This window comes from Canis aureus, chromosome 29 (genome assembly GCF_053574225.1).
Source record: "Canis aureus isolate CA01 chromosome 29, VMU_Caureus_v.1.0, whole genome shotgun sequence".
In the NCBI taxonomy this organism is placed as follows: Eukaryota; Metazoa; Chordata; class Mammalia; order Carnivora; family Canidae; genus Canis; species Canis aureus.
The window spans coordinates 27,020,405-27,046,331 of record NC_135639.1 but is presented as its reverse complement, the minus strand read 5'-3'; the positions used below and the strand labels follow the sequence as shown (position 1 = coordinate 27,046,331).

Genomic DNA, 25,927 nt, shown 5'->3' with positions numbered 1-25,927 from the left:
CTGCGGGGACTGAGGCACCGAGGGACGACCCAGTTACAAGCTGAAGGCAGTGCTTAAGATGGCTCATTGTGACAAGCCGCCCAGGGAGGGTGCCGACTGAGGGATGCTCCTGGGAGGCTTCCTCCGACGGGAGGGGGGGCCTCCGACCGGAGAGGGGCGCGGGGAGGGGTCCGGCCGAGGCCGGCTCTGGGCCTCGGCAGGCATCCGGGGTGCGACACAACCCAGGGCCGACCAGGCCGCGGCGCCCCGCCCTTTCCCGGGACGCGGGCCGGCCCGGGGCGGGGAGCGGGCGGGTGAGCGGGCGCTTACAGGTCGGTGCCGAGCCGCGTGAAGCCGGAGTTGAGCGAGGCCCGGGCTATCCGGCGCCAGAGCAGGTCGCAGCCGGTGAAGCGCCGCAGCCAGCGGCACACCTGCGCCAGGCGGCCGAGGGCCCGCATGTCCAGGTAGGAGCAGATGAGCAGCAGCAGCTCCTCCGGCAGGCGCAAGAGCGCTGGCCCCGCAGCTGGGCGGCCGGCCGGCTCCCGGGCTGCCGCCTCCTCCTCGGCTGCGGCCGCCATGGCCACCCCCGCCGTCCCTGCCCCCGCGATGCAGCCCCAAGCCTGACCCCCTCGTCCCTGCGCTCTGCCCGGCCTCGCGTCCTCCTGCCGCCCAGGCCTGGCTCTCCATTCCCCCTTCTTCCCATCACCTCTTCCTCTGGCCTCCTTGCCCGCCCCTGCGCTCCCCGCATCTCCCCGCACGGTCCTTCTCGCCCCTTCCTCCACGCTTCCGCCTCCCTGTCCTTCCTCCTCCGGGCCTGCCCTCGCTCCCGCCTCGGCCCCCAGCCCCGCTGCCTCCTTCGCTTTCTGCAGCCCCGGCTTCCCTTCCGCCCCGCTTCCTCTTCCGCCCTGCCCGGCTCCCGCTTTTCCCTTCCCCTTCCCCTTCCTTCGCTTCCCCCTCGAGACCCTCCCTTCCTGCAGTTTCCTCGCCTCCCCGCCCTCTCCCTCTCCGGGCCCGCGGTTCCCAGGCGGCCCCGGGGGGCCTTGGCTGCCCATGAGCGGCCGCGGGCCCGGCCCCAAGCAGAGCCGAGCCGCCGCCGCCGCCGCCGCCGCCGCCCCGGGAGGAGGCGACACCATGTCGGACCGGGTCACATGGGGCGGCGCGGGCCGAGACCTGGGCCCGCCCCTCACACCCGCGGCCGTGGAGTCGGTGCGGGCCGGGCCGAGCCAGGGAGCAGACCCCCTCCCCCATCAGCGGGGCCGCCGGGAGCCCTGCGGGGAAGCACATGCGTTCACTCGTCTGGCATGTGAGGCCCGCTGCGGGCCGGCCAAGGCCCCAAGAAGAGCGTCCAACTTCCACAAATCTGCCTAGTTAGTGTCTCTGCCCTCAAGAAGCATGCACTTCTGTGGCCTTCCCCCTCTAGAAGCCCTCCTCTTCCTTGGGTGATGCCTCCTTTCTACAGGCCACCCCCCAGGGCCCCATAAAATCGCAGCCCTGGAACTTGGCATTTTTCTTAGCCTGGATAGGAACCTGGTCCCGACAGAGAGCTGCTGTTTTAGGCATTTCAGGAGGCTGCAGTCCTCTAGATCCTGAATCCAAAACTCCCCTGTGATGTTATCAGGAAATGGCAAAGGCAGGGGCTTCTTACTAGTCACCCCATAGAAGTGCAGATAGATTCTCCAAGGTCACCCAGGAGTCCTTCCCCCACACCACCCATACCATTCACAAGGGCACCATTCAAGAGAGCGCTAAGAAAACCCTAGTGAAGTCTAGAGGTGCTATCCAACACGTCACGTTAGTAACTGTAACTATTGGGCATTTGAAATGTGCCTGATCCGTGGGACACCTGGGTGGCTTAGCGCTTGCCTTTGGCCCAGGGCGTGATCCTGGAGTCCCGGGATTGAGTCCCACGTGGGGCTCCCTGGATGGAGCCTGCTTCTCCCTCTACCTGTGTGTGTGTCTCTCTCTCTCTGTGTCTCTCATGAATAAATTTTTTTTTAATAAAAAAAAAAAATGTGCCTGGTCCAAACTGAGGTGTGCTATGTGAAATATACACCAGATTTTGAAGACTTACATAAGAAAAAGAATGTTGGGATCCCTGGGTGGCGCAGTGGTTTGGCGCCTGCCTTTGGCCCAGGGCACGATCCTGGAGTCCCGGGATCGAATCCCACATCGGGCTCCCGGTGCATGGAGCCTGCTTCTCCCTCTGCCTGTGTCTCTGCCTCTCTCTCTCTCTCTCTGTGTGACTATCATAAATAAATAAAAATTTAAAAAAAATTTAAAAAATAAAAAAATAAATAAAAAAAAAGAAAAAGAATGTTAATCATGTTAATACTTTATATTACATGTTGAAGTGATAAGATTTTTGATATACTGGGTAAATAAAATAGATTTTAATGTAACTACTAGGTAATTTAAAATTATAGAGGCACCTGGGTGACTTAGTCATTTGAGCATCGACTCCTGATTTGGGCTCAGATTTGATCTCAGGGTTGTGAGATGGAGCCTCCATCAGGCTCTGTGCTCAGTGGGGAGTCCATTTGAGATTCTCTCGCCCTCTGCCCCTCCCCCTGCTTGCCCATGCTCCAAATAAATAAGTAAATAAATCTTTAAAAAATAAACTTATACATGTAACTTGCATTTATGGCCCCAATTAGTTTTCTATATATAGCACTGAACTAGGCAGTAAGATTTGGGAGGGAGGAAGATGACTCTATCCCTGTGTAACCTGTACCCCAAATCCTATTTGAGGGTTTTTATTTTGTATTTACATCTTAAGACCCATTTTCAGGGAGCAAGAATGAATCAGAAATCAACTCTGGAAATTATTCAATATCTAGGATAGCCAAGGGGATACCTAGGAAGATACTACATTGCATTATGGTGCTGCAGAAGCATCATGTAACAAGGTCAGACCGGAATCTGGCTTTGCCCTAGAATTACTTTTTGATCTTAGCAAAACAACAACAAAAACCCCACCTATTTGGCCTTTTAGTGTTCTCAGTTTATAGTGGAGATAATGCCTCTGCCTTACTTTCGAGGGATAAATGAGATGATCCCTGTAAAATGCTTTGAACTCCTTTAAGAAAATTCTCAATAATAGTTACAGGTCAAATCCTGTTACAAAAAAATACCCTTACGCCCCCCCCCCCAAAAAAAAACCAACAACAACAAAGGCTTTGAGTAGAAAAAGATTTCTAAACTCCTGCCAGTGGTTTACTTAAATAAAAGCAATATTTGATATGACATTCCAGTACAACTAAAGTATTTAAACCATTTCTTAAAGATCATAGTATCATACTGTTAGAAGGCTTGAGGTAGGAATGCTGCAAATTGAGGTAAAGTCATCAACTCAACATTTGATTTTGCTACATTTGTGTACCATGAGCCATAGTGGAAGGAAGGCAGATGAATACAGCGTATGGTTCCTACGTTTTGTGTTCAGATTAGACATATTTGTAATTTCTTACTCTTTGATTATTTTTTAACCATTCCTCTTTAGAGTAGAGCTGAGTTTATGCACATGACCTAGTTTTTACTGGAGTACTTGAAGGCACAAAAAATTAATTAACCCAACATATATCAAGTCAGTCTTAAAACCCACCCTCACACAAATGTAACTTGCTCTTTACCCTATGTTACTTTCATTGATGGAGAAACTACACCATCATTCAAAAACAAATCATCCTCTTTCACACCCAAACTAGAGATCAAGTGAACTGTTTGAACTAATTATAGTTTAATGATTTACAAAAAAAAAAAAAAAAAAAGCCTATTCACCATGTAGAAAGGAGCGCCAAAATGGAAAATTGGCATATATTCTGCTACTTGGTGGTGATGTGTATCCCTAAAGTCCTAAGCATGAAAAGAAACCCAAAACTATAGTCTTAGCTCAGAGAAGCAGCTACAATTTTTACTTTCAAGATTCTTTTTTGGGGACAGAGTACCTAAAAAAATCAACTATGGCTGAAAGATGGGTTTATAATGAAAGTAAATGTATATGTCCATGGAGTACCTGAATAGCATTTTACTATCCAAGAAAATAAATATATAAATATCCCCATAAAAGAGAGATAGAGTAGAGTGGACTTTAAAATATCTTTAAGAAAAGTCACCAACTTCCTTGAAGTTCAAATTCAGGAAGCAATCATAATAAAATAATGGAAGGTGAAATGTACCTTTATTTTCATAAAGCTTTTTATTAAAAATTTTGATTTGCATAGTAATAAGCAAACTGAGAGCATTACACTAAACTTAGAATACCAGAAACATGGAATTATAAAAACTTAAGACTCAATATGAATTTTATACTAGGTATTTAGAAACACTAAATTATTTACTTTTAAAGAGGATTTTTAAGTGTAAAGTTCTTTATATGTGTCCATGTAAGTGACGCAAATAGTAGTGACTATTGCTGTTATAGGTAATACATAATGTATACTTAGGATTATAAAAACACTAAAATTGTGTGTTCTGTCCATTCTTATAAACAGAGGTGGCAGTTTCAGACAGGAACCCATGTACCCACTGGTTAACATTCAGGGCCCTAGCCTTAGGAATAGGCAGATTTAACAGGGGAAGGAATTATTGAGATGAATTAGAGAGAAAGGGATTATTTTGTGAATGACAGTTTTCAATGGCATACAGTGATTCAGATGTTCACCATTATTCTTGTATAATAATAGTTTATATTGGGCAGCCTGGGTGGCTCAGCGGTTTAGCACCGCCTTCAGCCCAGGGTGTGATCCTGGGGACCTGGGATCGAGTCCCATGTCGGGCTTCCTGCATGGAGCCTGCCTCTCCCTCTGCCTGCATCTCTGTCTCTCATGAATAAATAAATAAAAATCTTTAAAAAAAATAATAGCTTATTTTATTAAGTATATTATAAGAGCTTTCCATGTATTGTCTTATTCCTATCAACAATCACATGAGAAAGATACTATTAACCCAGTTTTTTAACAGGAGATGAGACTGAGGCCTATGGTCACATGGTTCCTAATCGGCAGTCTAACCTCAAAGCTATCCTGAACCAGGCCTTTGCCATACACAGCAGAAAATGGAATAAGACATTTCAGTGTCCTCTGAGATCCCTTGCAACTGATAAAGACACACTTAATATTATACTTTACCTCTGGCCATCAAGCAGTTCTGGTACCTAAATAAAAGCTGCTTCTAAGCAGTTAAAGCTCCTTTCTTATCTCCATTATTTTTTAAGAGTTAACTATACAGATCTACAGCCTCTTCATAATTTCTGCAAAAATTTAAAAGGACTTGTAGGAACTAATTTATCTTGCAAAGAAAAAAAATTAAACTAAATTTAGTAATTTGCTTCAGCTTAATTTTCTTCTGTTAAATTTAAGTAACAATAAAAAAAAAATTTAGGTAACAATATATATGTGATACATATTATATGAGCCTTTTTAAAAATAAATGTATTCCTACTTGTAAATATGTGAAGGAAGATTTTGTGAAATGATGTTAATAATGGTTATTTCGATACCATATGAGCCAATAATTCCACTAATGGGTATCTACCTAAAGGAAACAAAACACTAATTTGAAAGATATATGTACCCCTATGTTTACTGCAGCATTATTTACAATAGCCAAAATATAGAAACAACCAAGTGTCCATTGATACATGAATAGATAAGAAAGATGTGGTATATGTATACAAACACACACACACAGATATACACATGCTGGAATATTATGTAGCCATAAAAAGGATGATATCGTGCCATTTGCAGCAACATGGATGGACCTAGAGAGTATTATACTAAGTAAAATAAGCCAGACTGAGATAGACAAATACCATATGATTTCACTCATATATGAACTCTAAAAAACAAAACAAATGAACAAACAAAAGGTAGAATCAGACCTATAAATACAGAGAACTAGTGGTTGCCAGAGGGGAGGGGTAGGGAGCTGGGCAGAATGGGTGAAGGAGAGTGGGAGACACAGGCTTCCAGTTATGAAATAAATCAGTCACAGGAATAAAAGGCACAGCATAAATAATATGATCAATGATACTGGAATAGTGTTGTGTAGTGACAGATGGTAGCTATACTTGTATAAGCATGGCATAACATATAAAGAAGTTGAATCAAAATGTTGTACACCTGAAATTAATGTAACATTGTGGTCAACTATACCCAAATGAAAAAAAAATTAAGATTTTATTTATTTATTCATGAGAGACACAGAGAGAGAGGCAGAGACATAAGCAGAGGGAGAAGCAGGCTCCATGCAGGGAGCCCATTGTGGAACCAGATCCTGGGACTCCGGGATCATTCCCTGAGCCAAAGGCAGATGCTCAACCACTGAGCCACCCAGGCGTCCTGAAAAAAAAAAAAAAAAATTAAACTAAGCTTCAGGCCCAGCATGGAACCCATCACAGGCCTTGAACTCACAACCTTGAGATCAAGACCTGAGCTGAAATCAAGAGTAATTGACTGAGCCACCCAGGCATCCCTCAAATAAAAAATTTTTGAAAGATAATGATTATTTCTAGGTAATAGAATTTTTGGAATTTGCTTTGTACTTTTCTGTATTCCACGATTTTTTAATAAGAGGTATATCTCACCTTTACATAATCAATAAAGTCTCTCAAAGAGAAAATAGAGTTGTCATGAGTCCAAACACACCATGCAACAAGAAAGTTGGAGATTTGAAACATAATTTATTACCAGAGTTAACTAGCGACCTGTTTCACTAAACTTTATTTATTCCATTTAAAATGTGTATCATGTATTAGCAAAATAAAAAACAAATTAGACTATCAGAAATGAGAAGAAATAGAAGCCTAATAGTGAATACTGTATCTATAAACATGTGAGCATCTCACAAATAGAAGAATGGAGTCTAGTTTTCTTTTCAGCAGCAGTTTGGCACCTGCCTTTGGCCCAGGGCGCGATCCTGGAGACCCGGGATCGAATCCCACGTCGGGCTCCCGGTGCATGGAGCCTGCTTCTCCCTCTGCCTGTGTCTCTGCCTCTCTCTCTCTGTGTGCCTATCATAAATAAAAAAATAAAAGATAAATAAAAAAAGAATTATCAGGTTGGTAGTTTATGTTCATCATGCTAAATACTACCAAGATCTTTTTTTATGAATTCACTGTCTTTGTCATATTCATTTTTAAAAAAATATTTTATTTATTCATGAGAGACACACACAGAGTGAAGCAGAGACACCGGCAGAGGGAGAAGCAGGCTCGCAGAGAGCCCGACGTGGGACTTGTTCCCTGGTCTCCAGGATCATGCCCTGGGCTGAAGGCAGTGCTAAACCGCTGCCTCCCTTTGTCATAGTAAGATAAAATATTTTTATTTCATATGAAATAATTTTAAGGTAATTGGGGGATGGGCATTGATCTAATGAGCACTGGGTGTTATATGCAACTGAATTCTACCCCTGAAACTAATAATACACTATATGTTAACTAAATTGAATTTAAATAAAGATAAATAAATGATAAAGTACTGTTTAAAATAATTATGCAGAAAAAAAACAGAAGGAAATATGACTAAATGCTAGAAATGGATGCTTATGAGATCCAGAATCATGGATAGTTCTTTTTGCTGCTGCTTTACACTTTTCTGCATTTTCTAAGTCTTTTGCAATGAACATGTATTACATAAATAATCAGTTTTTGAAAAATCCTAAGAAGTACTTACATCTAAGTGTAAGGAATAATTTAATTAAATTAGTTCATTTTAATATTAAAGTTCATTTTACACATTACCCATGCAGGAGAATTCCTAATAATTTGTGTTATACTTCATCTCCACCAAGGCAGACCATAACTCTCACCTACCCCCATGCCTAAAGTGAGGGCTGCACATAGTGATTCCTTCTAAAGAGTACAATACAGAAAGGCGGGGGAGAGTAACTTTACAGTGGAGAAAGCTGACAAACACAATTTCAGCCAGGTAATCAAGGTCAACATCAACAGTGATAAGTCATGTTGATAGTAGGTACCCTTGATATATCATGATGAAAATGGTACTTTACCTCTGTGGCCTTCCTCCCCAAAACCTATTATCCCAGTTAAATAATGAAAAAAAACAAAAAACAAACAAACAAAAAAACAGAGAAATCCCAATTGACAGACATTCTACAAACTACCTGACCAGTGTTCCTCAAAAATGTCAAGATCATCAAAAACAATGGAAGTCTGAGAAATTGTCACAGCAAAGAGGTGCCAAAGGAGATATGACAACTAAATGTAATGGGTTGTCCTGGAGCAAAAAAGAAAAGGGACATTAAGTAAAAACTGAGGGATTCTGATCAGTCCATTAATCGTTACAAATGCACAATACTATTGTCAGATGTTGGTAATGGAAGTCTATAGGAACTCTCTATACTGGCACCACAATTATTCTGTAATCTAAATCTGTTCTACAAATTAAAGGGTTTTTTTAAGTTCATTTGAGCCTTTTGTGACTTTTACAGAAAATCTTTGCAAAAATTGTAATGCATGTGAAAGCACTGTTTCCTGAATGATAGAGATTCCTGATATGAAACTATCCTGTCACCCCTAGTGCAATCAAAAAAGTAAAATTAATGTCCTATAGGTCATCTCCAACAAAACCTCTGCTTAAGAGCTCTAGTCACCCAAATTAACAGCTGTACCAGAAAAATTGATTTTCCAAAAGGACATATATCATTCCAAGATACTGTTCTAACTTTTCAACTGTGAGAAAACAGACATTTCCAAGCACCAATTTTTATAGAAATGATATATAAATACTCAAACATATGTAATGTAAATATACACATACATATGAAAAATTTAAGAACTCCGTGTCTACAATGGGTAGGAGAATAAGTAAGGGGGTTGGCAGGATACAAATATAAAATATAACTGTGGGAAAGAGGAAACAGATTTTCAGATTTGCCAGTTAAGTAATGTTATCTTTAGTCTGAGATAGCCTTCTTCATGTCAATAGGTGATTTTCAAATAGATTTTGATAGAGAGTACACCATCAGCATTAGGATAAGAAAAATTCCCCTGTTGCAATGTGGCATCAGAATTTGTTGTTTTCCTGACCTCTTTCAGCAGGACTCATTTGGCACAAGATGATGGAAGATATGAAACTCAAAGATGAAGGAAACCACAAAATCTTGTGAAATTTTCATGATCAACTGGGAATTTCTTTAAATAAATAAATATATACTTATAACAAATACACATACATACATAGATAAATAAAAATAAGGTCATCATTAAGACAATACATGTGGGGTGTCTAGCTGGTATAATCAGTTGAGAACTGACTCTTGGTTTTGGCTCAGGTCACGATCTCAGGATTGTAAAATTGAGCCCTGAGTGGGGCTCCGTACTCAGCCAGAATCTGCCTGGGATTCTCTCTCCCTCTGCCTGTCCCCTGCTACCCCTATCTCTCTAAAATAAAAAAAAAATAGAATACTTGCAAATATGATCTTATGAGTTCTCTTCTATGAAAAGAGGGATAATTAAACTCCAGAAAGAAACGAATCATCTTCAGTACTTCTCAAAGAAAACGCCAGGTCAAATATGAAATTCTTATATATGATTCTATAATTATTACTATTTAAGAATGCCTAACTTCAGGAGTACCCAGGTGACTCAGCTGGTTAAGAGTCTGCTTTCAGGGGATCCCTGGGTGGCTCAGCGGTTTGCGCCTGCCTTTGGCCCAGGGCGCAATCCTGGAGTCCCGGGCTCCCAGCATGGAGCCTGCTTCTCCCTCTGCCTGTGTCTCTGCCTCTCTCTCTCTCTCTGTCTATCATGAATGGATAAGTGAAATCTTAAAAAAAAAAAAAAAAAAAAAAAGAGTCTGCCTTCAGCTCAGGTCACGGTCCTGAGAGCGAGCCCCCCAGGTTGGGCTCTCCACTCAGCAGCGAGTCTGCTTCTCCCTCTCCCCCTGTGGTCTCTCTCGCTTTCACTCTCCCTCAAATAAATAAATCTTAAAAAAAAAAAAAAGGAATGCCTAACTTCAGGTACATTTTTTCATCTGAGACACTCATTACACTGAATAAAACCATAGGATATAATTTATTTATCTTCTCCTAGGTTTGGGGTCTGTTAAAAATGAGGAAAATACAGGGGCACCTGGTGGCTCAGTCCGTTAAGTGTCCAACTCTTGATTCAGCTTAGGTAATACTCTCAGGGTTATGATATCAAGCCCTGTGGCCTGCAAGGGGCCATGCTGAGAGTGGAGCCTGCTTGAGATTCTCTCTCCCTCTTCCCATCCCCCCCACTCTCCCTCTACAAGAGAGAGAAACACAAAAAAGCAACTTTTCTGGAGTTTCAATTAAATTATTTTGAACAGATGGTGGGTTGTGTTCAGTTGCTAAATATGAACAAAAGTTCGAATGTGAATGGAATAAGGATAGGTCTTATTTAAGTTTTTTGTTTTTACTTTAGTAAAAAAATCATATATATATGTGTATATATATATGAGCATATATATATGTGCTCATATACTACACCAAGAGCAGTTATGGCCTTTGTAATAAAACTGCATTGTTATCCTTTGAAATCCTATGTCACTGCTCCTTAAAAATTATATATTCTATATAATGTGCCTATTCTCTTTTCTCTAGCAGCTGTTTCAAACACAAATGCAGAGATGAATGAAAAAAATCCCCTACGTTTAAAATCCACCATGGAGAGAAAAGCAGGAAGAGGTCCAAGCTCGCCCCTGGGGATTTTCCCAGGTTCAGTAGATTGACCTGGAAAACAAGTACAGCTTGAGCTCATCTTCCTTTAGCAGCACAAGCACTGGTCAGAGAAGTTTCCAAACACATGGAGCTTTAGGGAGACCACCTGCTCCTAACACAGGACAATGGCTACCAGACCACCAACTCTGTTGTTTCCAGTCAACACCAGCTCTCCTTTACAACAGATGACAGGCTTCCTGCCAGAAGAGTCTCCCAGTAAGAGTGAGCAAAGAAAAGCTTAGCTTTACATCTACAATAGAAGCCCCTAAATCAGGAGCAAAACAGATACATGAAAAAACTGAAACTGAACTTGGTCTGACAGTAGAAGCAAACCATAATCACATAGATATCAGCCCTGGTGAGGCAGAGTCACAAGTTCAAATCCTCACTTGGCAAGGGCATGGGCCTCCAAGTGCTTTGAAGCCACCGATAAGTAGACAGAAATTTTTGCCCAGGTGCTCCTGCATTGCTTTAGGCATGACCAATCTTGATGGATGTGTGGCACAACCCAGGGGTTAGCTTGAACCTCTTCCTGCTTCAGGGATCTAATCTATAGCTTCCCAAGATCTTCATCTCTTAGACTACTCAATAATAGGAGAGGAATCACACTGGTCAGGCCCTACAGCTTGCCTTGCTCTGTCAAAAGAGTTGAGGTCAACTAGAAGTTCTGATTTCTCTGATTTAAGTCTTAAGTTATACATGAGATAGCATGTTGAATTGGTTTGTTTTTTTTTTAAGATTTTATTTATTCATGATAGTCACACAGAGAGAGAGAGAGAGAGAGAGAGGCAGAGGGAGAAGCAGGCCCCATGCAGGGAGCCCGATGTGGGACTGGATCCCGGGTCTCCAGGATCACGCCCTGGGCCAAAGGCAGGCACTAAACCGCTGCACCACCCAGGGATCCCTTGAATTGGTTTTTAATTAAAGGTATATGAAGCAGAGACACCTGGGTGGCTCAGTGGTTGGGCATCTGCCTTTGGCTCAGGGCATGATCCCGGAGACCCAGGACTGAGTCCCGCATCGGACTCCCTGCATGGAGCCTGCTTCTCCCTCTGCTTGTGTCTCTGCCTCTCTCTGTGTCTCAGTCTTTAAAAAAAAAAAAATAAAGGTATATGAAGCAATATTTAGTAATATTTTATAGGTTAAGAGAATTAAAGTTCGTATCAGCTATTGAAAGGAAATTTCAATATAGAATCTTATGTTAATCCATATAGGAAAAATCAATGAAAAACTGAGTTTTAAATGTTTAAGCAGTTAGGTCAATACACAATCCAGGCGGGATCCATGATGAGACTGAGAGGAAATAATTCAAAAAATCATTCAAAGTCTTGGCATCACACAACTTCCATAATGCTTTTTTTTCCCGTAAACTATAAACCCATATCTGTCTGGATAATTTTTTTTTTATTTATGATAGTCACACACACACACAGAGAGAGACAGAGAGACAGAGGGAGAAGCAGGCTCCATGCACCGGGAGCCCGACGTGGGATTTGATCCCAGGTCTCCAGGATCGCGCCCTGGGCCAAAGGCAGGCGCTAAACCGCTGTGCCACCCAGGGATCCCTGTCTGGATAATTTTTTAAGCTTCTAAATGTTTAGAAAATAAATTTGAAAATTTGTTCAAAAGCCCTCCACGTTTCAACTCAATCACTTATTTACAGTACCAAGGATAGAGTTATAGATACCACCTGTGAAGAAACAAGCCACTGACATAGAAGCATTTAGAATGGATGTATTCCAAACTGTTTAAATAAATCATGGAGCATCTGTAGAATAGGATATTAAGCAACTGTGCAAAAGAATGAGGAAGATCAATTTAAAATAAAAAAATAAAAGAATGAGGAAGACCATTCACAATGTTATAGAACCATCTCTTATATACATTAAGTAAAAAAAAAAAAAGCAAGATACGAAGAGTGTGTAGAATATATTGCCATTTGGTGGGGGGGTAGGGGGAACTGCGTTTATGTGCTTTGGCTTTTGTACACCAAAAATTTCTGGAAAGTTACACAAAAACCTAGTACCAATGTTTGCTTCTAAGGAGGGGACCTAGGTGGCATATTTTATACCTTCTGAATGTTTATTTATATGTATCACCTATCAGATAACAAGCTATACCTCTAAAAGGGGGCACTCTTTAAAAAGTAAAAGGGCATATTCAAGGATGTTTTGGGTAAATGGAAGAGGCCATAATGAAAGAAATTGCCATTATTTTGCAATAGAGAGCTATAGTTGACAAGAGGGAGGGGGAATTTGCAATCTGTTAATGGGATGTCAGAAAGTAGATCAAAATGAATACCCAGACTGTGAAAATATGGTAATTACTGACAGAAGGAAAAAAAATAAAGTCCATCCCCTTGCATTTAACTCAGCAGTGGTATGTTAGGAAAAAGGACTGAGCAAAAAGAAAATACTGGAACTCAACTACAAATTATAAAAGGAGAAAGAAAATCATTTGTGAAATAAACCTTCAGAATGTTGTAGTATTACAGTAAAACGTATGTAAGTTTTCAAATGAACTCCAGCATATCCTGAAATCAGTAAAACAATTTCACTGTCTTCAAACACTTACACAAACACACCCCAAAAGCACATACACATTCAGACACACACTATAAGCAGCCAATAAGACCATCAAGACAATTCTGAACTTTATGGCTATTTCTTTTTTAGGGGTCATTCTTTGCATTTTTACTGCCCTAAATTTACCTCTTCAAGTCACAGCAATGCAGATTGAGCTTCCTTTCTTCTTTAGTTTTGTTTCCAACCAAATCTTTTGTACATTTCTGGAATTTAAGCCACCTGAGTTACCGCTACTTATCTATAACACCATTGCTTTGAGGGATTAAAGCAGGTTTCTTGTAATACACTTAGATCAAGAGTTATCTGGGTTGAGAAGAATATCCTGTTTGAGTTGGGGATGGGGAATCTTTATTTTTTATTTTTTATTTTTTATCTTTTTTTCTTGAGTTGTTTTGATTTGCCCTGAGAGCAGTAATCTTCAGCAAGTAATATTTTTTTTTTTTTAAAAAAAGGCCCCAACACACTACAAAACATTCCAAGTGATTTTAACTCCTGAATGAGGTTGGGCTACCTGAGTGATTCTCTCTCTTCTCTTCTTTGGCAGAAAGGATTAGAAACCTCCACAGAACTTGCTCTCTATTAAAGTGGAGTGCTGTGCATTCATTGGCAAGAGGTGAATTGTTTTCAGATTACATGTGAAAGAGTGTGTGTGTTTCTTTCCCACATCAAAGACTTGGATGGAAGCAGTTCTGAGTATTGCCAGGGATGCAAGAATTGGTGCTAAAGTGATTAACAAAATTGCTTTCCTGCAAAAGAAGCACAAAACATTACCTAGGGATTAGAGGAGGAGAGGGCAAGATTAAAGGTGATGTTGAATTTTGGGTGGAATATCTTATCCATCTTTTTCAAATCATGCTTCAAGGATTCTGCGGCTCCTCCTCAGAGAAACCTGAGCAAATCAAGGTCTTGCTTTCTCAAGTTTTGTACACAGGGGCTCCAACGGGGTAAAATTAAAATTACTAACATAAGCAGCACTCACTTGTGACCTCCATATCTTCATCTCACACTACAAACACATTTTGGGTTTGGGGTGGATTTTATTCAGCACACATTAACTCCCATTAATCAAAGATTCTTTCATTTGCAATTGGCATGTGTGTCTACCTGTTGGATTTAAACGACAGTTTTTTGTAGAATTTCTTGAGTTGTCTGGCTTTAGTTAATCTTGACTTGATTAGTATAGCATCCCTTTTTAAACATCTTTCCCAGTGAAACTTTCATCTAGCCAAAATGTAAAACAAAAACCATAGAACCTATATTCCAAATAGTGAAGGAAAGTTCATATAGCAAACCTCACAATTATTAGTTTAGGAAATTATTTTAAATGTTATCTCTAAAATGCCCTATGACATTCTTTGTCACTTAGTGGTTTTTTTTTTTAATCTCTTTTAAAAACTGAATTTAAGTAGCCCTTCCTCCAAGACATCCTCCTGACATTAGGGTCCTAATTAGAGATAGGCAGAAACATATAGGTACATGTAACTGTTCCGGTGTGAATAAACATTTCCTCCTCCTTGCTTTCTTCCTTTAAAACATTAAGTCCCCAAAAAGAATGAAACATATACCTGGATAGGTAGGGAAAACATAAAGTTGAGTGTATTAGCAAAATAAATAATTTTGAAGCAATATGTACAATATAATGCCATTTATGAAAAAAAATTAACACAAAAAACAACTATCTTAACTCTTGAGGGAACACATATATGTATGTAAAGGTACAAAAAAGAGAACAGAATTATACATCTTAAACTCATGGTGATGGCTGCCTGTGGGACAGAAGGTGTGGAAAAGAGATTGAGGGTAGTGGTAAAAGGGAATTTTAGCTACATCTATAATGTCTGTTTCCTTTAAAAGAAAAAAACCCATTAACCTAAGATGATTCACTTAGGCATAGTTAGGGGATGTGAAGGATCATTGAAATTCTTATCTAAAAACACAGCAGAGGTTCGGGATCTCATCTGTGTCCTCAAATTATTCTTTCACATAGCGTATGGAGGGCTTTATTTGTCAGACAGAACTTATGTCTCACTTTCTTTATAACAGCAATAAAACCTGTTTCAAATTGATTAAATAATTCAGGAGAGTTGTTACCTCCTCTTTTCCCACAATAACATTATCTTCACAAATTTATGTGCCATAGTGATGGAACTTGATCTTTGCGGGTGTTCTGTAAGGAATTCGAGTCCTCAGTAAAAAGAACAAATAAATGAATAAATAAATAAGCACGACTCGCTTGCTGCCCGGCCAGCGAGAGTTTGTGGGCGTTTTCATTTTGAAAAGTTGTTTCTCGAGGGTGCCTGTGTGACTTCTTCGCTTTCAGGAACGTGTTGAGAACAATCATTTTCTATCTGTCTTTCCCTCGGGGTCCCGTAAGGTCACTGGACATAAGATAGCTGTGAAATTTGACATTGTTCCAATTTAAATGCTTTACTCCGGCAAGCGCAAGACTCTGGGCGCGGCGGTGCGGGGATTGCCACGGCCAGGCCGGTTCTGAGACTCGCCAGCCCTCCAGGCTTCAAAGCCTGCCATCCTTGATCTCACTAAAGAATGTTTTTGAATTCTATGTCCATCTAGTGGTTGCCTGCAAAGATCTACTTGGCTTTTTCTTTCTTCCCTTTCTTTCACACTTGATCAGTGAGATTCTGTTTGTGATGGGGGTTTTGCCCCCCTTGGTCTTTAATTCTTTCACAGGTGGTTTCAAAGTGTCTATCCTCAGTCACTGCTTTCTATAAACAAGCAGGAATTCATGAACCCCAGTTACTGATGGCTCTCCTCACGGACCAATTCTCCTCTCACTTTGAAAATAGACTGTTTTGTGGACAGTAAAGTACAGTTCTTTTTCACAGATGAGATTAGAGGCTTGAGGGGAGGCTAGAGGGAGGGGAGTTTCTATTCCTTTTTTCTTTTTCTTTTTTTTAAACCGGAGAGCTTTTGTGTTGTAATTCATTTTAGCAAATGCACGAACTTTACTTATTTTACACTCAGTTGCACCTTCGGTTAAAGATGACATGGTACTAAGTAGAAGGTGTTGGGAATTTGCTGATTTCCTCATTAATTCCATCATCTCCAGCATCCCAAGTATAAAGGTAAGAGCTGAAGATCTAGTGGGGACAGGAGCTAATGTGGTTGTATATCCAAGGAATCAAAGAATCTCAGTTCTACTGGAGAATTCTGATGTGCCACAGGGTGGCCATATCTTACATCACTTCCTCCCCTCTGCAAGCTGAGAAGTCTCTTCCCAGGACTCAGTTTCTCTGATTTGAGGTTTTAGAGGGACTGGGATTCCATGCCTATCTGTAGCAGTCATTTGTCTTTATGGTTCTCATATGGATCCTGGAAGCTGGGGAGTTGATGGGTTTATAATATTCTGAATTCTGTAAGAAAAAAGAAACAAAAAACACAGGCCAAGTTTCCTAACACATCAACAGGGAAAGGGTGTATGTGCATCTTGGGCCACCTGGCCTCTAGGAATATGGGTGCACACACCGAAGTAAAGTCACTGCTCTCGGGATCCCTGGGTGGCTCAGCGGTTTAGAGCCTGCCTTCAGCCCAGGGTGTGATCCTGGAGTCCTGGGATCGAGTCCCACGTCAGGCTCCCTGCGTGGAGCCTGCTCCTCCCTCTGCCTGTGACTCTGCCTGTGACTCTGCCTCTCTCTCTGTGTCTCTCATAAATAAATAAAATCTTTAAAAAATAATAATAAAGTCACTGCTCTCATTCCAGCTCAAACTAAAACAATAGTTTTACTATTTTGAAATACTTTCTCTTTATAAAGATTTATTTATTTGGGAGAGAGAGAGAGCATGTGCACGCATGCATGCACACATGAGCAGGTGGGAGAGGTAGACAGATGGGGACAGAGAGAATCTCAGGTGGACTCCCTGCTCAGCGTGGAGCCTAACTCGGGACTCTATCTCACAACTCTGAGATCACAACCTGAGCCAAAATCAAGTCTAACACTTAACCAACAGTGCCACCCAGGAACCCCTAAAATATTTTCTCTTTATGAGTACAACATACTTTATCAGAATCAATTTTATTTTTTAAGATTTTTTTATTTATTCATGAGAGAAAGAGAGGGAGAGGCAGAGACATAGGCAGAGGGAAAAGCAGACTCCTTCCAGTGAGGCTGATGCAGGACTCAATCCCAGGAGCCCAGGATCACACCCTGAGCCACCCAGGTGTCCCTATCAGAATCAATTTTAAAAACATAAATTGTGGGCAGCCCAGGTGGCTTAGTGGTTTAGCACTGCCTTTGGCCCAGGGCCTGATCCTGGAGACTCAGGATCGAGTCCCACGTTGGGCTCCCTGCATGGAGCCTGCTTCTCCCTCTGCCTGTGTCTCTGCTTTTGTCTCTCTCTCTCTCTGTCTCTCATGAATAAATAAAATCTTTTAAAAAACATAAATTGTGTTCACCCAACATTGTTTGTAATAACAAAAACTACAATTAAACAACCTAAATGTTCACCAATGGGCAACTAGCCAAATAAACCATAACATGTCCATCTGTAGAATAATATGCAATCATTTCAAAGAGTGAAACTGGGGACCCTGGGTGGCTCAGTGGTTTGGCGCCTGCCTTTGGCCCAGGGCACGATCCTGGAGTCCCGGGATCGAGTCCCACGTCGGGCTTCGGGCATGGAGCCTGCTTCTCCCTCCTCCTGTGTCTCTACCTCTTTCTCTCTCTCTCTGTGTCTATCATAAATTTAAAAATTTTTTAAAAATGAAAGAGTGAAACTGGAAAAGAGTGATATGAAAACATATCTAAGGAAAGATGTTGAATGAAAAAAAGTTGACAAATTATACTATGAAAATGCTATGTATAAAACAACCCCATATATGTGTCAGGTAGATGTATGTATGGGATTGAGGGAGGTGATCTAAGGAGACTTTAATCTTATCTGTAATGTTTTACTTTTTTACAAAGAAGATATATATATGTAATCCTCATACAATTAAAAATAATTTTTAAAATTTTTAAAGTATTTTTAAAAGCCAAATTGAGAATATGTAAAAATAAATAAAATCACCTATAATCTGCTACCCAGCATTCCACATAGTCTTTTGTATATATACTTTTCTAAAAATTGTTTTATTGTGGAAATATATACATAAAATAAAATTTACCATTTTAACTATTTATAACTATGCTGAGTGTCATTAACTATATTCAAATTGTTGTGCAATCCAGGCATCTGGGTGGCTCAGTCAGTTAAGTGTCTGCCTTTGATTCAGGTTATGATCCTGGGGTCCTGGGATCAAGCCTCACATCAGGCTCCCCACTGAGTGGGGAGTCTGCTTCTCCCTCTGACCCTTCCCCTGCTTGTGTACTCTAATAAAGAAATAAAATCTAAAAAAAATTGTGCAATCATTACCACCACCTATCTGAAGAACTTTCTCAATTTTCCCAAACTGGAACTCTGTACCCAATAAACAATTTCTCCCTCCCCCAGCCACTGGCAACCACTGACCTAGTTTCTGCCACTATGTATTTGACTACTCCGTACCTCACATAAGTGTAATAATACAGCTATTTGCCCTTTTGTATATGGTTTATTTCAGTTATCTATGTTATAGCATAGGTCAGAATCTCATTTATTTTTTATTTTTTAAGATTTTTTATTTATTTACTCATGAGAGACACAGAGAGAGAGAAAGAGAGGCAGAGACACAGGCAGAGGGAGAAGCAGGCTCCATGCAGGGAGCCTGACATGGGACTCGATCTCGGGTCTCCAGGATCACATCCTGGGTTGCAGGTGGCACTAAACCGCTGTGCCACCGGGGCTGCCCTTCTTTTATTTTTTTAAAGATTATTTCTTTCTTTATTTTTTTGAGAGAGAGAGAGAAAAAAAAAAGATAGTGAGAGAGAGCACAAGCAACAAGGGAGGGACAGAGGGAAAAGGAGAAGCAGGCTCCCAACTGACCAAGGAGCCCAACGTGTGGCTTGATCCCAGGATCCCAAGATCAGGACCTAAGCGAAAGGCAGATGCTTAGCAGACTGCACCATCCAGGTGCCCCAGAATTTCATTTATTTTAAAGGCTGAATAATTTCTACTGTATGTATACAGTACATTTTGTTTATTCATTCATCCATCAATGGACACTCAGTTTAGATTTTTTTAAAATTTATTTATTCATGAGAGACACAGAAAGAGAGAGAGAGAGGGAGAGGCAGAGACACAGGCAGAGGGAGAAGCAGGCTCCATGCAGGGAGCCCAACGTGGGACTTGATCCCAGGTCTCCAGGATCAGGCCCTGGGCTAAAGGCGGCGCTAAACCGCTGAGCCACCTGGGCTGCCCGGACACTTGGTTTATTTCCACCTTTTGGCTATTACAAATAATGCTGCTATGAACATTGGTGTACAAATAGCTGTTTGAATCCCTGCTTTCAGTTCTTCCTCTATATCCAGAAGTGGAATTGCTGGATCAAATGCTAATTCTTTTTTTTTTTTTTTTTTTTTTTTATGATAGTCACACAGAGAGAGAGAGAGAGAGAGGCAGAGACACAGGCAGAGGGAGAAGCAGGCTCCATGCACCGGGAGCCCAACGTGGGATTCGATCCCGGGTCTCCAGGATCGCGCCCTGGGCCAAAGGCAGGCGCCAAACCACTGCGCCACCCAGGGATCCCTCAAATGCTAATTCTATGTTTAATTTTTGGAGAAGCCTCCATACTGTTTTCCACAGTTGGCTACACTAGTTTGCATTTCCACCAGCAAGGCACAACGGTTCCAATTCCATCATATCCATACCAACACTCTTTTTCTGGGTGTTTATGGTTTTTTTTTAAAGCCACCCTAATAGGTATGAAGGGATTCTATACTTTTAAAAAATCAAAAATTGGCCTCAATTGTAGCTTAATATAACCTTGACATTTTTCTATGCCGTTAAATATTCTTCAACAGTATCATTTTAATGCCTGCATAGCATTCCACTGAGTAAGATGTACCATAATTTACTCAACCAATTCCCCTGGAAACTTAAGTGTTTCCAATTTTTTGGCATTACAAAGAGTGAGTGCTCCATATTCACATTCTTGACTTTACTTTAAATTTGCTTATAAATTCTTAACAGTGATATTGCTGGGTCATAGAACATACACATTTTTTTAAGCTTTGAAGATCAACATCCAATTTAAAATTCAATTAAAAAGAGGGATTGGAGGACAGAAAGAATCGCCACTGCTGCTACACACTTAAAGACCCCAAGCAAACTACTACTTAATCAGTTGAGAAATTCGCTCACACAATGTAAAGAGTGGGTATTGTCTGTTAGCCCTCCAGCAAGTCGCCTTTCACCATTGACCTACATCGAAACCTTCAGCTTAGGAAAAGAATGTAGAAGCCTCTTATTTGGGAGGGTTGGTTCAGTGGTACTTGGGTGTTACAAGAGTCTGTGTGTGAGCACTCTCATCACTGGAGCTCACTACTGGATCCAGGACCAATCTGAATCTCTTTCACTCTGCTCCTTACTGAAATATGATGCTCTCTCTGGGGTAGAAATTGCAGAAGCATTTAAGAAAAACCCAGGAATAACACAATGGAGAAAGTTCAAGAGTAGGAATCATCCAGGAATAAAGGAAGGAGCTTTCTCCCTCCTTTTCTGTCCAATTAGTAGTTTAAATAGTCTATGAGCCTACAGAGCCTTGGACTTGGAAATCCTGGATAAATTTTAGTGATGTCACTCTGCTACTCAGAGACCTCTGCCACTTGTAGGCTCTGTAGTCAATATAAACCTCTTTGCCTCGCACTCAATAGTCTGATTTCCCAGGACCCCTCTCCATCCTCAATGCCCCAGCATGAAACTTTCCATTACATCCAAACTGACCTATTTACTATATTCCCCACCAAGCAGCACATACTGTGGAAAGACCTTTGGACTTAGATTTCAACAAAATGGATTTGAACCCTGCCTCTGCCATTTCTTTAGTAGGTGACCTTGGGCAAAGATTAAACCTTGCTGAACCTCAGTTTCCTCATCTGTAAAACAGGGAAAAAATTACAAAATTACAAAGCGTAATTTGCTGTATTATTATGTATATGTTACCCTGGACAACAGCATTTAAAAGAAGTTAATACAATGAGGAGGGACATAAATGTCTTGTTTTTCCTGGCTTCTGAGCCTTTGGTCCCACTTGTCCTCTTTCTGGAAAAGTCCTCTCTCATCTGAATCCCACCTATTCATCAAAACAAACTCATGTTTTGGCCTCTTTGAAAACCCTCCCATGAAAATCCCTAGGACTCTCCAATTAGACTATTCATTTAGTAGAATGAATAGTATCAGCTATACTTTTCACCATGTCTTTGTCTCCAAAGGACAGAACCCATGCCTACTACTACCTACCTCTTTATTACCCCACCTCACTTTTCTCTCTCTGTATCAAGAACATTTTACATACAGTACATGGTAAATAAATATTTGTTCACTGACCCTTTTCACTTCCCCTACCCTTTATGACCTGCCTATATTAATAGGTCCATATCAGTCCTTCTAAATGGACTCTAGTCTGGCATAATTTTCAGGGAGCATGGATTCCAATTTTGCCCAATAAAAATCATCATTTATAGCACTTCCTTGCTTACAGCAATAGCCTGTAAAGTCAACAGAATGGATATTGTTATTATTACCCCTATTTTTTAAAAGATTGTATTTATTTATTCATGAGACACACAGAGACAGAGACATAGGCAGAGGGAGAAATAGGTTCCCTGTTGGGAGCCCAATGCAGGACTTGATCCCAATGCGGGATCACACCCTAAGCCAAAGGCAGACACTCAACCACTGAGCCACCCAGGCATCCCTATTACCTTTATTTTTTAGAGACTCTGAGAGATCGAGCAATTTGTCCAAGGCCGCAAAGCTAGTGTATGTGAAAACTGAAAACTGAACTCAGATCTACTTATTGCATAGCTCATGCTCTTGGCCTCACATAACCTCTCTCTATATTTAACTGTTAATGAATATTGGTCCTTCTGTGAAGTAATATCATTGAATTTTAGGTCCTTGCCTAAGAAAAAAATGGTGGTGTTCTTGGGTAACTTTTTTAGTGTTAGCAGAGGCATGAAAGAAATGTACATGATATGTCAGTGCTCGAAATGTTCCAGTGAGACCCTTGTGTAAATTATTTCGTTGGGACCCAGAATAAAAGCTGGGCTTCCAACAGGAAAATAAAGGTATCCTTTCCATTATATGTTAATTAATTGCAACTCAGAGCAGCCCTCTTAGGAATGGTTCTCCCACTGTACTTCTGACCTTTTTCAGTGACCTTCTGCCCACAGCCCTCAAAACTCAGGGGCTTCTGCTCCAAAGCCTTGGTCTGGCTCCCAGGGGCTCTTCCCCTGCAGTCACCCACCACAAATTGGGTCTCTCCAGCAAAGGGCACAGCTCTTTAACCACAGCTCCAGGGAATCATAAGTGATCCTGATTAGAAGAGATACTAAGAGATGCTAGCACTACATGGTCCTCCAGCACACCAGCAGCCTCCCCAGCTATGCATCTCATCTGCTGACAGCTCAGCAGACAGTCTTCAGATTTAGAGAAGGTATGAAACCATAGATGGGTTTGCCTCCAACCAAAAGTAGAGCCATGTTTCTCAGCTACCTCAGTCACTGAGTAAGCAACAGCTTGTCTGCCTAGGGTGTTGGTCTACCTGTTGTCCCAGTAAAATACAAAACAAAAACCCTGGAAGCCATATAAACCTTGACTTAGCTGTTACCCTAGATTCTGCGGGTAAGAGTTGTTTAAACTATCATTTCCTCCTTGCCCTGCCTTGGACACTTGGGCACTAATGTCAACTTTGCTGAGCTGCCTCCAGATTTGTTCAATATACAATATACGTTACTGAAAACTACTTGCTAAGCAGTAGGGGAATGAAAAGGTGGGGAATAGAGGCTTCTCGCGCTTTTCTCAGCCTAGTTTCCACTGCAAGCCCCACTTTCTCACAACCAACAAGCCTCACATCCACAACCAGCCCCAGTTGTACAGGGACTGGTCATGTTCTCCATCTCGTTGATTTCCAAGACAAACATTAGCATAAACATGAGCACAGCAATGGCTTGATTATGCTCTAATTACTCTGGGCCAAAAGCAGGAATTAAATCTCAATTCATATGCTATTTGGTGGACTATTACATGGAACCACAGGCACAATATGCCTTCATCTTTATTCACATCACTTGGTAAAGCCCTCCCTCATGCTGGTGCAATCGCTAGTTTTCTTTCCCACATCCACCATTCTGTCTCAAACACTAAGAGTTCCGGCAGCCCAGGTGGCTCAGCAGTTTAGCACCGCCTTCAGTCCAGGGCCTGATCCTGGCGACCCTGTATCGAGTCCCACGTCAGGCTCCCTGCATGGAGCGTGCTTCTCCCCCGTCTCTCTCTCTCTCTCTCTCTCTCTATCATAAATAAATAAAAAAAATTTAAAAAAAATACTAAGAGTTCAAACACTGCTCCTCCAAAGATCTTAACCTTGAGACTTAAGACATTGTCCCCTACTCCTCAACAGCACCTCCTCCTCTCTAGCTGCTCTTTAGCCAAACATCAACTCAGTCAAATGAAATAAACAAATATTTACAGAATGAGGAAGGAGAGAGAGGGGACAACTGTGATTACTGACCCATCCCGCCCCAGCTTTCCCTGGCTCAGAGTGTCTTTGGGAACAAGCTCAAAATGGTAGTTAAGAAGGTAAATTCTAGTTTCTTGTGCTCTCCTGCAGACGAGCAATGAGCAATTCAGACCTGAAATTTTAAAAACCATTTACGGTAGCATCCAAAAAAACCAAATACCAGGTATAAATCTAACCAAACATGAATAGGATCTACATCTAGAAAACTAGACAACACCAATGAAACAAGCAAAGATGCCTAGATAAATGGAAAGAGAGTCTTTGTTAGAAGGTCAGGATACGGGATCCCTGGGTGGCGCAGCGGTTTGGCGCCTGCCTTTGGCCCAGGGCGCAATCCTGGAGACCCGGGATCGAATCCCACATCAGGCTCCCGGTGCATGGAGCCTGCTTCTCCCTCTGTTTCTCCCTCTGCCTGTGTCTCTGCCTCTCTCTCTCTCTCTCTCTCTCTCTGTGACTATCATAAATACATAAAAAAATTTAAAAAAAAAAGGTCAGGATACAAAGGTCAATCACTTGCCTATATGCCAGCAATAAACAACTGGAATCTGGAATTTTGAAAAAGATACCATTTAAAAGTCTTGTTTCTTAGAGTCATGCGTTCAGGTGATTAGCAGTTTCAACTTGACTTTGTCCTTCAATAAGAAATCCTGGGGTTCTTGAGACCTTTCATGTAGTAGCTTAAATGGCATCTTCCACTAAAAGTCCAAACTGTCCTGTAATTCTAACCATTGCTGGAATCTTCTGAGGCACTATTTGTTGAGTTCCTTTTTTTTTTTTTTTCCTCCAAGCCTCTTTCAGTTAGGCAGCCATACTTTCCCTGGAGGTTTCCATTCCTCGTTTTCAACTCTTCCCATCCCTCCCTCTTCCAGCTGGTTACTGAGCTTTGGTCTGCCAAAGGCACCTCCAATCTCCAGCAAATCACACTGCCTTGTGTCTTGTTTCCCACCTATTGTCTGGCTTCTCTGTTCTTCCCTCCCCTTTACCTCCAACTCTTCCCATGCTCCTCCCCAGGTCATTTTTTTTTTAAGATTTTATTTATTTATTCATGAAAGACAGAGAGAGAGAGAGAGAGAGGCAGAGACACAGGCAGAGGGAGAAGCAGGCTCTCCACAAGGAGCCTGATGTGGGACTTGATCCTAGATCCCAGGATCATACCCTGAGCGGAAGGCAGATGCTTAACCGCTGAGCCGCTCAGGCATCCCCAGGTCAGTCTTTCAAGAGTGTACTTACCATGTTAAATCATTTTCTCTGAAACAAATATTTGCATATGCAAACCCCACATTTGCCATCTGTTTTTCCCTACTCCCCACCCAGAGGAACTCTCAATTTTCTATATATTTGGGGAAATACAGTTTTCCCCAGATGGTCTCTCCAAAGCAAGGTCAGGGTTTGTGCATTCTTTCAAAGGTTCTGGGCAGAGGTTAGAATGACTCATGTTTCCTTGGTCCCATCAGCAGCTGTGTCATCAGTGCACCTGAGAATGGGACAAACCTGACTCTTCCTTAACTAACAGCACACCAGAATTTGAGGGAGATGTTGAACTATAAACTATATCCCCAGGGAAGGGCAAAAAACCTGCCCAGTTGCTCAAACAATTCTAAACTAAATCCCCTAAGAATACTTCCACGGGGAGAGAAAAAGAGCATGAATATTAGAAAGATCCTGAACCAGGTGTGCCGAAAAGGGTTCTTAGTCATTCTCAGCTCTGAAGGGGATGGGGCAGCCCCACATCTCTACTGGGAACCATATTTCCCCTTTTAAATCAGGAAAGAAAAAAAAAACAACAACATAGCCCCAAATAGAGAATGTTTTCTTTTGTAACTGGAAGCAAACATCGCTGATGGCTTTAACAGCTGCCTGCCAACATGGCCTGAGAAGCAGGCAAGCTCAAACATTTTTTTGAGATCAACACATGTACAGACATACAGTATATTAAGGTCAAATTATAAATCCAGGAATAAAAGAACAAATAAACAAGTTTCAGCCTTCTCTAGGCTTCTGTGTCCAACACTAGCCAAACTAGACTCTGAAGCAGAGAAATCTA

The 25,927-nt window shown here is 41.5% G+C and overlaps 1 protein-coding gene and 1 long non-coding RNA gene across 3 annotated transcripts in view; one reads left to right on the top strand and one right to left on the bottom strand.

Moving 5' to 3' along the window:
• FBXW4 (F-box and WD repeat domain containing 4) overlaps window positions 1–25,927 on the bottom strand; it is a 116,860-nt gene that overhangs the window by 81,017 nt on the left and 9,916 nt on the right. Inside the window, exon 1 of one of the 2 annotated variants that reach the window (XM_077877903.1) lies at window positions 310–1,053. The exons of the other annotated variant lie outside the window; for it this stretch is intronic. Within the exon in view, the coding sequence (XP_077734029.1) occupies window positions 310–1,031 (722 nt within the window). The 5' untranslated portion in view covers window positions 1,032–1,053. Of the gene's footprint in view, window positions 1–309; window positions 1,054–25,927 lie in introns of those variants that run through there. 2 annotated transcript variants of the gene reach the window in all.
• Window positions 229–25,927, top strand: part of LOC144301223 (uncharacterized) — a 38,083-nt gene continuing 12,384 nt past the window's right edge. The window contains exon 1 of the long non-coding RNA XR_013368009.1: window positions 229–443. This is a non-coding gene — a long non-coding RNA (uncharacterized LOC144301223). The remainder of the gene's footprint in view (window positions 444–25,927) is intronic.